General features: G+C 46.5%; 1 protein-coding gene across 3 annotated transcripts in view; it reads right to left on the bottom strand.

The window, feature by feature from the left end:
• The window catches only part of LOC130367881 (DBIRD complex subunit ZNF326-like), a 112089-nt gene that overhangs the window by 30399 nt on the left and 69180 nt on the right, over window positions 1–12510 (bottom strand). For all 3 annotated transcript variants that reach the window (XM_056570838.1, XM_056570836.1, XM_056570837.1), the window contains exons 9-10: window positions 9957–10062; window positions 4572–4702 (exon numbers count right to left, since the gene is read on the bottom strand). In XM_056570838.1, coding sequence (XP_056426813.1) covers window positions 4572–4702; window positions 9957–10062 — 237 coding nt within the window. The remainder of the gene's footprint in view (window positions 1–4571; window positions 4703–9956; window positions 10063–12510) is intronic.

The following is a 12510-nucleotide window of genomic DNA, read 5'->3' as shown; positions in this document are numbered from 1 at the left end:
CACACCAACAAAAATAAGACTGCCAGGTACGGTGGTAAATCTTTGCGGAGGAAGGCTTGCGCGCCCTGAGCATGGTGCGAATCACCTGGGAAGAGAAAACTCGGGCCCTTAGAACCGCGGTCTCAACCGCCATGCTGTCAGCTGCAGCAACAGTAAATTGGGGTGGCACAGGGGACCCTGAGAGAGGAGGTCTGGACGAAGCAGGAGGCGCAGTGGTACGTCGTCCAGAAGTCGGATCATGTTGGCGTATCACGCCCTCCAGGGAGCCAGTCCGGAGCCACGAGAATGGCGGGAACGCCTTCTGCTTTGAGCTTCCTCAGGACCCTGGGAAGGAGAGGAAGAGGAGGGAACAGATAGGGTAGGGCGAAGCCCGACCAAGGAATCACCAGAGCATCCACAGCTAGAGCCCGAGGGTCCCGGGACTTCATCACAAAGAGGGGAACCTTCTGGTTGTGTCGGGACGCAAAGAGGTCAACGTCTGGAGCGCCCCAAAAGGTAGGTCGGCTGAGGACCGGCTGAGAAGTCTGCTTCCCAGTTGTTTACTCCCAGGATGTGAATCGCCTAGATGGCCGGAACTCTGAGTTCCGCCCAGAGGAGAATTTTAGATACTTCGACCATCGCCGCCGAGTCGCGAGTGCCACCCTAGCGATTGATGTACACCACAGCAGTGGAGTTGTCGGACTGGACACGACAGGGCAGTTCTGAAGAAGGATCTTCCAATGTAACAGGCAGAGGTAGATTGCCATCAGCTCCAATATGTTGATGGGGAGAAGGGCTTCTCAGGGGGACCAAAGGCTCTGTCTGGTCCCTGAAAAAAACTCCCCAACCCAAAAGGCTGGCATCCGTCATGATGACCTGCCAGTGGAGGGGCAGGAAGGAGCGCCCCTGAAGGAGTAGGGGGGAATGAAGCCACCACAGAAGGGACCAGCGAGACCTCCGAGGAAGAACGATCCTGCGATCGAGAGACAACAGAGACCTGTCCCACCGGGATTGAATCGCCAGTTTAAGAGGTTGGAAATGAAACTGGGCGAACGAACGCCCTCCATGGCCGCCACCATCCGACCCAGGACTTCCATGCAAAAGCGAATGGAAACTGGGGCGGGGTTCCAAAGTGTCCAAACCCCCGACAAAAGAGTCAGCCGCTTGTCCAGCGGAAGCCGAATTTGGGCAGACGTTGTGTTGAACTGGAGTCCCTTAAATATCAGGGACTGGGTGGGAGAGAGGTTGGACTTGTCCTGATTGACCGTCCATCCGAAACGAGACAAGTCTTGAAGGGTGAGGGTGAGACTCTCCAGATTCTGGGCCCTGGCTGGAGCCTTGATGAGGAAGTCATCAGAGTAAGGAATCACGGAAACCCCTCTGGTCCGTAGAAGGCCGATCACAGGCGCCAGGACCTTGGTGAAGACCCTCAGAGCAGTGGCCAGGCCGAAGGGGAGAGCCAACCTGAAAATTGCCTTTCGGAACCGCAAAGCGGAGGTACCGCTGGTGTCCTGGAAAATCGGAACGTGTAGGTAGGCATCCTTGATGTCCACCAAAGAAAGAAACTCCCCTCGCTCCATGGTCGCCACGACCGAACGGGGAGACTCCATGCGTATCAGGCGTTTCAGAACCAAGATTGGGCGTACGGAACCCCCTTTCTTGGGGACCATGAAAAGGTTGGAATAAAAACCCTCCAAAACGTTCCCTGGGAGGAACCGGAACAATATTTCCCTGAATGAGAAGGGACTGAAGCGTGCCCCCAAAAGGCCCTTGCCAGAGAGGGGAAAGAAAAAAGCGATCCCTTGGAAGGGAGGCAAACTCGATCCGGTAACCATTGGACACCACGTCCCTGACCCAGGAGTCCTGCACATGCGCGGCCCAGATGTCCCAGAAGAGTAAAAGACGACCTCCGACCAGAGAAAAATCTGCGGGTGGGGGGCGTCCCTTCAGGCAGAAGTAGGTTTGTGGGTGCCCGCTTTGGCCTCAAAACGGCCGGAACAGTTGTCTGATTTACAGGATGGACAGGTCTGGAAGGAGGGAGCTTTATTGTCCCACGAAGGCGCTTGCCTGGCCCCCTTATTGGCACCAAAGGTCCGAAATAACCGAAATGAGGTTGACTTGCGATGGGAAGCAGTACTGCGAGCCTTATTTTGAGGTGATAAGGAACTTTTAACCCAGCTCGCCTCTGAGATAATTTCATCTAGGCGCTTACCAAAGAGCCGAGACCCGTTAAAGGGAAGTTCAGTCAGAGACTTCTTGGAAGTGGCATCCGCATCCCAGGCTTTGAGCCACATGGATTGACGGAGTGCTACTAGGTTGCCTGTGGCAAAGGCAGCACAGCGGACCAACTGCATGGAAGCAGAACACAGAAAGTCTCCAGCCTTGGAGAGTTGGAGAGCTAAGTCAGCCAATTCCTCCAAGGGGGATCCAGAAAGAATTCCCTGGTGGAGTTGAGAGGCCCAGACCAAAAGGGCTTTTCACACCCAGGAAGAAGCAAATGCAGGAAGAAGTGAAGAACCTGCTGCTTCAAAGGCAAATTTTGCCAGATTCTCCACCTTTTTGTCCGCCGGATCCTTGAAGGATGCTGCATCAGCTAATGGCAAGGTAGTCGCCTTTGATAGGCGGGAGACCGGTGGATCTACAATCGGAGGGGAGGTCCACCGAGCAATGAGATCCTTGGTGAAGGGATACTGTGCTTGAACCTTCTTCGCCTCTTGAAACTTCTTGTCCGGATGCCTCCAGGCGGACTCCAGCAAGGCTTCAAATTCAGCATGAGAGCTGAAAACCTTGGGTTCCGGTCGGGCACGGTGAAAGGAAACTTTCTGGCCGAAACCGATGTGTCCACCCTGTCAGTTGTATCTGTTCGATCCTCTGAATCAGAGGCAGAATCAGAAACCTCATCTACAAGTTTCTGCAGGAGAGTGGGAACGAGTGGAGGCAGCCTTGGAAGAAAGCGACTCTGACCTGGTACGCTGATCCGGAGATCCAGGATGGTGACCAGGGGAGCGTCCTCTGGAAGAGAAACGCGTGCGGCAAGCTGGAGCAGAGGGGCGACACCTGTGAGGGGAGCGCCTGTGTCTGCTAGAAGACTCTGGGGATGAGTCCGAGGAAACACCCCTATGGCGCTTGTGAGAGCGTTTAGCATAGGAAGAGGGAAAGCGAGTCTCCCTGGAGGGCCGGGGTAAGGATGACCTCTCCAAGGCAGTCACCACGAAACGGGAGACCTTTCTCCAAGTCGGAAAGAGACTGGGAGAGGGAGGACACCCAACCTGGGGGGATAGCCAATACCAGGGGGGGGGTCAGTGTTGCAGGCGGAACAAGTGGATTCAGCAAAACCAGACATTTTAGTGTTGCAGCCCTTGCAAGTATAATAGGTGACCAGGGTCCCAGTTAACTGCTTAGAGGGAGGAATAGTTCTGGGCTCGGACATAGTAAAAAATGAAACAGTCTCACCAGCGTCTGTGTCCCTAACAGGGCAGTTGCTGTGAGGAGAACTTCAGTGAGCTGCTGAGAGAGAGAGGCAGGGGCAGGCAGGAACCATGAGAAGAAAGGGGCCGGATTAGACTAGGGCGCCTCTGATTGGTCCTAGAGCCCCTCTGCGCGCGCACTGTGCTAATTGGCAGAAGTAATTCGCGCACCTGTACCTCATAGGGGGGTGATCCACGCCGGTCGCGGGTCGGCGGAGTTGAAGTCTGCAAACGCTCGGCGCAAAGATAATAACATGGCCGGTGATAATCGCGCCCGCTCTCAACCCCCGTCACATATGCGAGCGCAAGGAGAAGGGAGCGGGTAAACAAGCCGCCGGCAGCTTACAGCCGAGACAGTCCTACACCACTGACAAATACCCCTTGGCCCCAGACCAGTTTCTGTGGTAGGGAGACCCCGGGACAATAAGAAAAAAGGTGGGTTAACAGACCCACCTCATTGAAACAGGTCCCCACATCCTTAGGCAATAATAAAGAGGAATGGGCCCAAAACAGGGGGTCTCCAGAGGTTGAAAGTCCCTAAAACAAAAAAGGGGGGAAAAATACTCACCTCATTCAGAAGAACTTACCTAATGAAATCTTCAGTCAGCTTTTAGTCACCTGCATCATGCCGGACTGTAAAAGCGAGACCAGCAGGGAAAAGTGGGGGACCCGGACCCATGCGGTACAACCCCAGGCGTTGAACGTTGGCGAGAGGGGGTTGACAAGTACATCCACGATGCCTGTGCCCCCTCAATTGCAAATGGGGAAACAGTGAATGCTATGTTCCTGAGTCCCCACCTAAATACAGGAAAAGAAAAGGGAATAAGAAACTAAATGTCCCTAATCTGGAAAATAAAAAATGTTTGACCAGGTCTGGGAAACCCCAGACCAGCGTCTGTCTCCTGCAGACACTAAGCTAAAACGTATTAGCTCAGGCTCTGTAGGCGGGTATATCCTGCTGGGAGGAGCCGACTTTTTTTGGTTACCATAGTGTCAAGTCTCCTAGCAACAACAGCATATACCCAGTGTCTGTGTCCCCCAATGGAGCCAATAGAGAAATCCCAGGTTCCCTGTAGCATGTGTAGCCTAAAGACAGATACCCCCAGTGTTATACTTAGGACTCACCCTGAGGTTTTTTTTGTGTGCGGAGGATTCGAGATGTGACTGTAGGAAACTGTGATCCAAAGGGAGAAATATGTTACATGCTTCGCAATGAGAAACGTCCATTTTCTTCACAAAATTCTCAATGCCCAGTTCTGCAAAAAGTAACAAAATTGGGTCATTTACCCCCTGATGGACAGAACGATTTTGATAGAAAAATAGAAGTTTGCCATCACAAAAACAGGTCACCTGGTCCATCTAGGAGGGGCTGGGGGTATGGTGTGGAAGCTGGTAAAAAAAAGGCGGGGGGGACAAAGAGGAGAAAGAAAATGGCGGAGATCAAAACTGGCATAGGGAAAGTAGAGCAGTGGTTTATAGCAACTAATCAGATTGGACAGATTGATTGTAGTGAGTCTTAAGGAAGGTTTGTTATCCTATAGTTATTATATACAGTGCATAGTGAAAGCATTCGGCCCCCTTGAACTTTTCGACCTTTTGCCACATTTCAGGCTTCAAACATAAAGATATAAAACTGTAATTTTTTTGTGAAGAATCAACAACAAGTGGGACACAATCATGAAGTGGAACGAAATTTATTGGATATTTCAAACTTTTTTTTTACAAATAAAAAACTGAAAAATTGGGCCTACAAAATTATTCAGCCACGTTACTTTCAGTGCAGCAAACTCTCTCCAGAAGTTCAGTGAGGATCTCTGAATGATCCAATGTTGACCTAAATGACTAATGATGACAAACAGAATCCACCTGTGTGTAATCAAGTCTCCGTATAAATGCACCTGCACTGTGATAATCTCAGAGGTCCGTTTAAAGCACAGAGAGCATCATGAAGAACAAGGAACACACCAGGCAGGTCCGAGATACTGTTGTGGAGTAGTTTAAAGCTGGATTTGAATACAAAAAGATTTCCCAAGCTTTAAACATCCCAAGGAGCACTGTGCAAGCGATAATATTGAAATGGAAGGAGTATCAGACCACTGCAAATCTACGAAGACCTGGCCGTCCCTCTAAACTTTCAGCTCATACAAGGAGAAGACTGATCAGAGATGCAGCTAAGAGGCCCATGATCACTCTGGATGAACTACAGAGCTGAGGTGGGAGACTCTGTGATAGGACAACAATCAGTCATATACTGCACAAATCTGGCCTTTATGGAAGAGTGGCAAGAAGAAAGCCATTTCTTAAAGATATCCATAAAAAGGGTCATTTAAAGTTTGCCACAAGCCACCAGGGAGACACACCAAACATGTGGAAGAAGGTGCTCTAGTCAGATGAAACCAAAATCGAACTTTTTGACAACAATGTAAAACTTTATGTTTGGCGTAAAAGCAACACCGCTCATAACCCTGAACACACCATCCCCACTGTCAAACATGGTGGTGGCAGCATCATAGTTTGGGCCTGCTTTCCTTCAGCAGGGACAGGGAAGATGGTTAAAATTGATGGAAAGATGGATGGTGCCAAATACAGGACCATTCTGGAAGAAAACCTGATGGAGTCTGCAAAAGACCTGAGACTGGGACGGAGATTTGTTTTCCAACAAGACAATGATCCAAAACATACAGCAAAATCTACAATGGAATGGTTCACAAATAAGCATATCCAGGTGTTAGAATGGCCAAGTCATAGTCCAGACCTGAATCCAATCGAGAATCTGTGGAAAGAACTGAAAACTGCTGTTCACAAACGCTCTCCATCCAATCTCACTGAGCTCGAGCTGTTTTGCAAGGAGGAATGGGCAAAAATTTCAGTCTCTCGATGTGCAAAACTGATAGAAACCTACCCCAAGCGACTTACAGCTGTAATCGCAGCAAAAGGTGGCGCTACAAAGTATTAACTTAAGGGGGCTGAATAATTTTGCACGCCCAATGTTTCAGTTTTTTATTTCTTAAAAAAGTTTGAAATATCCAATAAATTTCGTTCCACTTTATGATTGTGTCCCACTTGTTCATTCTTCACAAAAAAATTACAGTTTTATATCTTTATATTTGAAGCCTGAAATATGGCAAAAGGTCGAAAAGTTCAAGGGGGCCGAATACTTTCACTATACACTGTACATATCAGTGTTCATTACACTGAATAAGACCTAGAGGACCAAGTCCTTTTTTTTAAATATTTTAGGCACATTTTAGGTATTTGTGCCCCTGTTGGTTAACCCCCTTCATAATCATAACCTAGCAAATTTTTATTTCTGCCTCACTTTTTTTTCTCCTCACCTTCTAAGACCCATAACTTATATTTTTCCACTGACAAAGTTGTACTAGGGCTTATTTTTTGCAGGACAACTTGTACTTTCCATTGGTATACTTTATTTTATCATATACCGTATTTATCGGCGTATAACACGCACTTTTTAGGCTAAAATTTTTAGCCTAAAGTCTGTGTGCGTGTTATACGCCGATACACCCCCAGGAAAGGCAGGGGGAGAGAGGCCGTCGCTGCCCGCTTCTCTCCCCCTGCCTTTCCTGGGGTCTAGAGCGCTGCTGTCGGCCCTTTTCACCCCCTGGTTATCGGCGCCGCTGCCCGTTCTGTCCCCCTGACTATCGGTGCCGGCGCCGATAGCCAGGGGGAGAGAAGCGGCGCCGACAGCCAGGGGGAGAGAAGGGGCAGCGGCACCCATTGCCGGCGCCGCTGCCCCGTTGCCTCCCCCCATCCCCGGTGGCATAATTACCTGAGTCCGGTCCGCGCTGCTCCGCTGCTCCAGGCCTCCGTCGTGCGTCCCCGGCGTCATTGCTATGCGCTGAACGGCGTGGCGCATGACGTCAGAGCGCCGCGCCGTGCATAGCAACAACGCTGGGGACGCACGACGGAGGCCTGGAGCAGCGCGGACCGGACTCAGGTAATTATGCCACCGGGGATGGGGGGAGGCAACGGGGCAGCGGCGCCGGCAATGGGTGCCGCTGCCCCTTCTCTCCCCCTGGCTGTCGGCGCCGCTTCTCTCCCCCTGGCTATCGGCGCCGGCACCGATAGTCAGGGGGACAGAACGGGCAGCGGCGCCGATAACCAGGGGGTGAGAAGGGCCGACAGCAGCGCTCTAGACCCCAGGAAAGGCAGGGGGAGAGAAGCGGGCAGCGACGGCCTCTCTCCCCCTGCCTTTCCTGGGGGTATATCGGGGTATACACGCACACACACGCACCCTCATTTTTTCATGGATATTTGGGTAAAAAACTTTTTTTACCCAAATATCCGTGGTAAAATGAGGGTGCGTGTTATAGGCCGGTGCGTGGTATACCCCGATAAATACGGTATTACGAAGCCAGAAAAAAAATATGGGGGAGATTTATCAAAACCTGTGCAGAGGAAAAGTTGCCCAGTTGCCCATAGCAACCAATCAGATTGCTTCTTTCATTTTTCACAGGCCTTCATGAAAATGAAAGAAGCAAGCTGATTGGTTGCTATGGGCAACTGGACAAGTTTTCCTCTGCACAGGTTTTGATAAATCTCCCCCTATATGTAGGGCGAAATTGGAAAAAAAAAAAAAGGAATTGCACAATTTTGTGGGGCAATTATTTTTTCTGAGTTCGCAAAATGGTAAATATGACATGTAGAGATGAGCGACCTTACAGTAAATTTGATTTGTCACGAACTTCTTGGCTCGGCAGTTGATGACTTATCCTGCATAAATTAGTTCAGCTTTCAGGTGCTCCCGTGGGCTGGAAAAGGTGGATACAGTCCTAGGAGAATCTTTCCTAGGACTGTGTCCACCTTTTCCAGCCCACCGGAGCACCTGAAAGCTGAACTAATTTATGCAGGATAAGTCATCAACTGCCGAGCCGAGAAGTTCGTGACGAATCGAATTTACTGTAAGTTTGCTCATCTCTAATGACATGCTAACTTTATTCTATGGGTCAGTACGATTCCAATTATACCAAACTAATTTTGTCTCATTTTATGTTTAAAAAAACTTTGTAAACTTCACTAAATAAAAAAATAAAAATAAAAAATATACTTTGTTCATTAACATGTTCTCACCCCAATAACTTTTTTATTTTCCCACTTACAGCGCTGTCATAGGATTAATTCTTTGCACCATGAGTTTTTAAAGTGTACCTGTCGTCAACAAAAACTTGTGATATAATGTAGATAATACCATTAAATGTATATTTGTAATAAACATTGGTTTAAAAATGTGTATCTTTTTGGGTGAAAAAATGCTGTCCCTACAGCTATTGCCTGAGTGTCTCTATGAGGAGTCCACATACAGAAAGTGAGGGCGGGACAAGCAGGGCTCTGTGCAGGCTCCTGGCTTGTCAATCAGCCTGCTATGTGAGCCAGGGGCATGCCATAGAGCCTCATTGCACAGAGCCCTGCTTGACCTCAGTAAACAGATCCCTGCTTGTCTACCCTCACTTCCTGTATTTGGGCTCCTCATAGAGACACACATGCAATAGCTGCACGGACAAAAATAAACTCATTTTTTAACCAATGTATATTACAAATATACATATAATGGTATCTACATTATAGAAAAAGTTTTTGTTGACGACAGGTAAACTTTAACAGTACCACTTTTGTTTAGTTCTGGCTTTTTGGTCACTTTTTATTCTATATTTTTAGGATGTTTTGTAACCAAAAATCAGCAATTTTGACATTTTCCCTTTTTTTTTTTGCGTTTACGTCATTGACCATGTGGGATAAGTAATATCATAATGTAATAATTTAATAGTTTCAACAATTATACACGTGGCGATACCAAATATGTATTTTTTTTTTAAAGTGTATTACTTAAAAATGGAAAAGGGGGTGATTTTTTATAAGGGGAGGGGTTATTTTTTTATATTTAAAAAAAAAACGTTTTTTATACTTTTTTTTGTACACATTGAAACTGAGCCCCACAAGACAAATTTACCTCACAAAACCAGGGTAAAACCAATGATAACTTCCCCCCAATGTCCTGTGGTGCTCTGCTGGCATTAAGTCACGATAGCACAATTTTCATATAAGAAAATGAAAAGCAGCACTCACCATTAGACACACAATCTTCTTTATTGGAATAACATACTCAAATGAATATAGGGGGGAGAAGTGTCAAATGCAGGGGTGTACAGCTGACCAGAGTTTACAGCCGTTTTGCACTCAGTAGTGCTTCATTGGGTCTCTGCAGAGGACCGATTAGGCACTATTGAATGTGAAACAGCTGTTTCAGCTGTTTGCATCCCTGCATTTGACCCGTCCCCCCCCCCCTTTACTAATGTAAATAATAGAATAACATACATTGGTACAGGGGGGAGACGTGTCAATTGCAGTAGTGTTAAGCTGACCAGAGGCAACAGCCGCTCAAGACTCAGTAGTGCTTCATCGGGCCTCTGCAGAGGCCAGATGAAGCACTGCTGAGTGTGAAACGCTGTTGGTTATTGGGTGAAGTGATAAGGGGGGAGGCTTTGTCACTACCTCGGGTGAAATCACGCTTCCAATATATTCGGTGGATTGTGTTCCTGAGGTCTTCTAACTGTTTGCGCGTTTGCTTTGTCTTTTTAAAGAGGTACTTCAGATTTGCCTGCAAGAAGATACAAAGAGATGTTAGAGGAAAGGGTCCTGGAAAACCCAAATAAATAAACCCAAATTATATATATATATAAGTTCAGCATCTTTGTAATAGACATTTGTACATTAATGTACATTAATACTTCACCAATTTCAGTTCGCTCTAAGCAAATGAAAACACTCTAATATTTCTCACGGATCGCTACGTGCATAGGCTGAGATGTCAGCGATGTTCCACGTTGTTTCCCCTACAGGGAAGGGGGTGCAGGCTCTATAGAGTGGCTGCTCACCTTGAGCGTATTGGCAGCGCAGACCCAGGCTAGAGGTGAGGCGGTGGCAGCTCCCAGCACATGTTAGGAGCTAGGGAGAGCCAGCGGGTCTGCAGCAGACCAGATGGCATGCAGGTGGCTCCGGCGCTGAGCCACAGTGAGAGAAGTGCTGGTGGCTCCTGCAAAAAGGGGGACCGCCAAAATAAAACTTGCCGAGAGGCAGTTAACCCCCCCACTGCCCGGACTCCCATCCTAATCGCCTGAGGGGGGGGCTGGCGGTAATGGAAGGGCATACTCACGTCAGTTTCCATATACTCACCCCTTGACGGCTTCAGCCAGCATTAGGCCACGCTGGGTCATACCAGGCTAAGATAGCAGGGTGAGCAGGGGCAGTGGACCCAGATCCAGGGTACAACCTCCAGGCGCTGTCCGTTGGCGATAAGGGGTTGACAGTACATACTATATGTCTGTGCCAATTTGTCGCATATGCTCCTGAGCCCATCAGTATAGGTGTCCCCCAATGAAGAGCGACCGAGAAAAGGTGTCCAATGGAAGTAACACACTGAGGTCACGGAGTTAAAGTGTTCAGCAACTTTACTGATGTACAGCAATAATGCGTTTCAGGGTTAATCTAACCCTTCTTCAGATTACCAAACACAACATTATACACATTATAAGCACACTAATTAACAATCAAAATGGAGGACAGTGCAAAAGGAAAAGGTCAAGGTCTCTCACAATAATGCAATTAAATATAATAGTGACATGAACCTGGTGGGGATATACCAACCATCAATATTAAGAGAGACTACTATATATAACCATAAAACAGCGATTAGGTAAAGGGGAAAGATATATATTATAACTGTGAAGTGCAGAACTGCATCCGGGATTATGCAATAGCAAGGCTTGGATCGCACAATCAAACGCGTTATTGCTAGTGATACTTCCATTGGACATCTGAGCGCCTGCTGCCAAGGATTTTTCTCCACTCCTCATTATGAGGGAATGTCACACCAGTCCTACTCCCAGTATCTTAAAGTGGGGTGGCATACTGTACTGTAGCCGGACCCTTCTAGCCTTCATTATAGGTAGGCTTACAGCTCGGCATTACATTGATATAGTCATGGAGCCAAGTGTCCTTGGAGCCATTCTCCAACACCAGAGAGCTGGGATGCATGATGCCCATGATACAATGAGTAGCCTGCATAAGACTATGCAAATAAGGGAGAGGATCTTGATGTTTTGCATGCCCAAGTGCACTCATCGTGGCAGATCATTCCTCAGACAACCATTAATAACACGATTGATAGCATGCAAAAGAGTGTAGGTTTGTGTATTTTGCATGTGGCCCTTAAATAAAGTGATTTTAAATTATTTTATTTTCCATAGGATTATCCCCTTAAGGACAACAGATTTCTTTTATTTTTGCACTTTTGCTTTTTCCTCCTCGCTTTCTGATAGCTATAACACTTTCAATTTCCCCCCTACATATCTATATGAGGGCTTGTTGTTTGCACAACCCATTGTACTTTGTAATGACATGACTTATTTTAACACAAAATCTACAGTGAAAGAAAAAAAAAATAATAATATATAATATATATATATATATATATATATATATATATATATATATCTTTTTTTATATGAGCAAAATTGAAAGAAAATATTTTTTTGAAAATTTGGGGGCTTCCGTTTCTACTGAGGACACTTTTCAGTAAAATTTACACATTATCTAAATTTTGTTGGTTCATATGATTAAAATGATACCCAGTTTGTATAGGTTTTGTTTTATTTTACTACTTTAAAAAAATTATAACTTTTTGTACGAAAATGAATATGCGTAATGTTGTCCTCTTCTGATCCCTACAACTATTTAATTTTTTGGAATACGAGGATGTATACGAGGGGTTCATTTTTTTTCGCACCGTGATCTGTAGTTTTTATCAGTATCATTTTTATTGTGATGGGACTTTTTGAGTGCTTTTTATGTATTTTTTATGATTTATGAAGTGATCAACAATATGCAATTCCGGACTTTGGTATTTTTTGTGTGAAAGCTATTAAGCAAGAGGTTTATTTATCATTATATTTAAATATATTATAACCATACCACACTGTTATGTTGTTTATTTTTTGTTTACATTATTTTATTTAAAAAGATAGGAAAAAAGGAGATTTTTGTGCTT

This window comes from Hyla sarda, chromosome 4, assembly GCF_029499605.1.
Source record: "Hyla sarda isolate aHylSar1 chromosome 4, aHylSar1.hap1, whole genome shotgun sequence".
Taxonomy (NCBI): domain Eukaryota; kingdom Metazoa; phylum Chordata; class Amphibia; order Anura; family Hylidae; genus Hyla; species Hyla sarda.
Note: the sequence above shows the minus strand (reverse complement) of the source record. Positions and strands in the feature narration are given on the sequence as shown.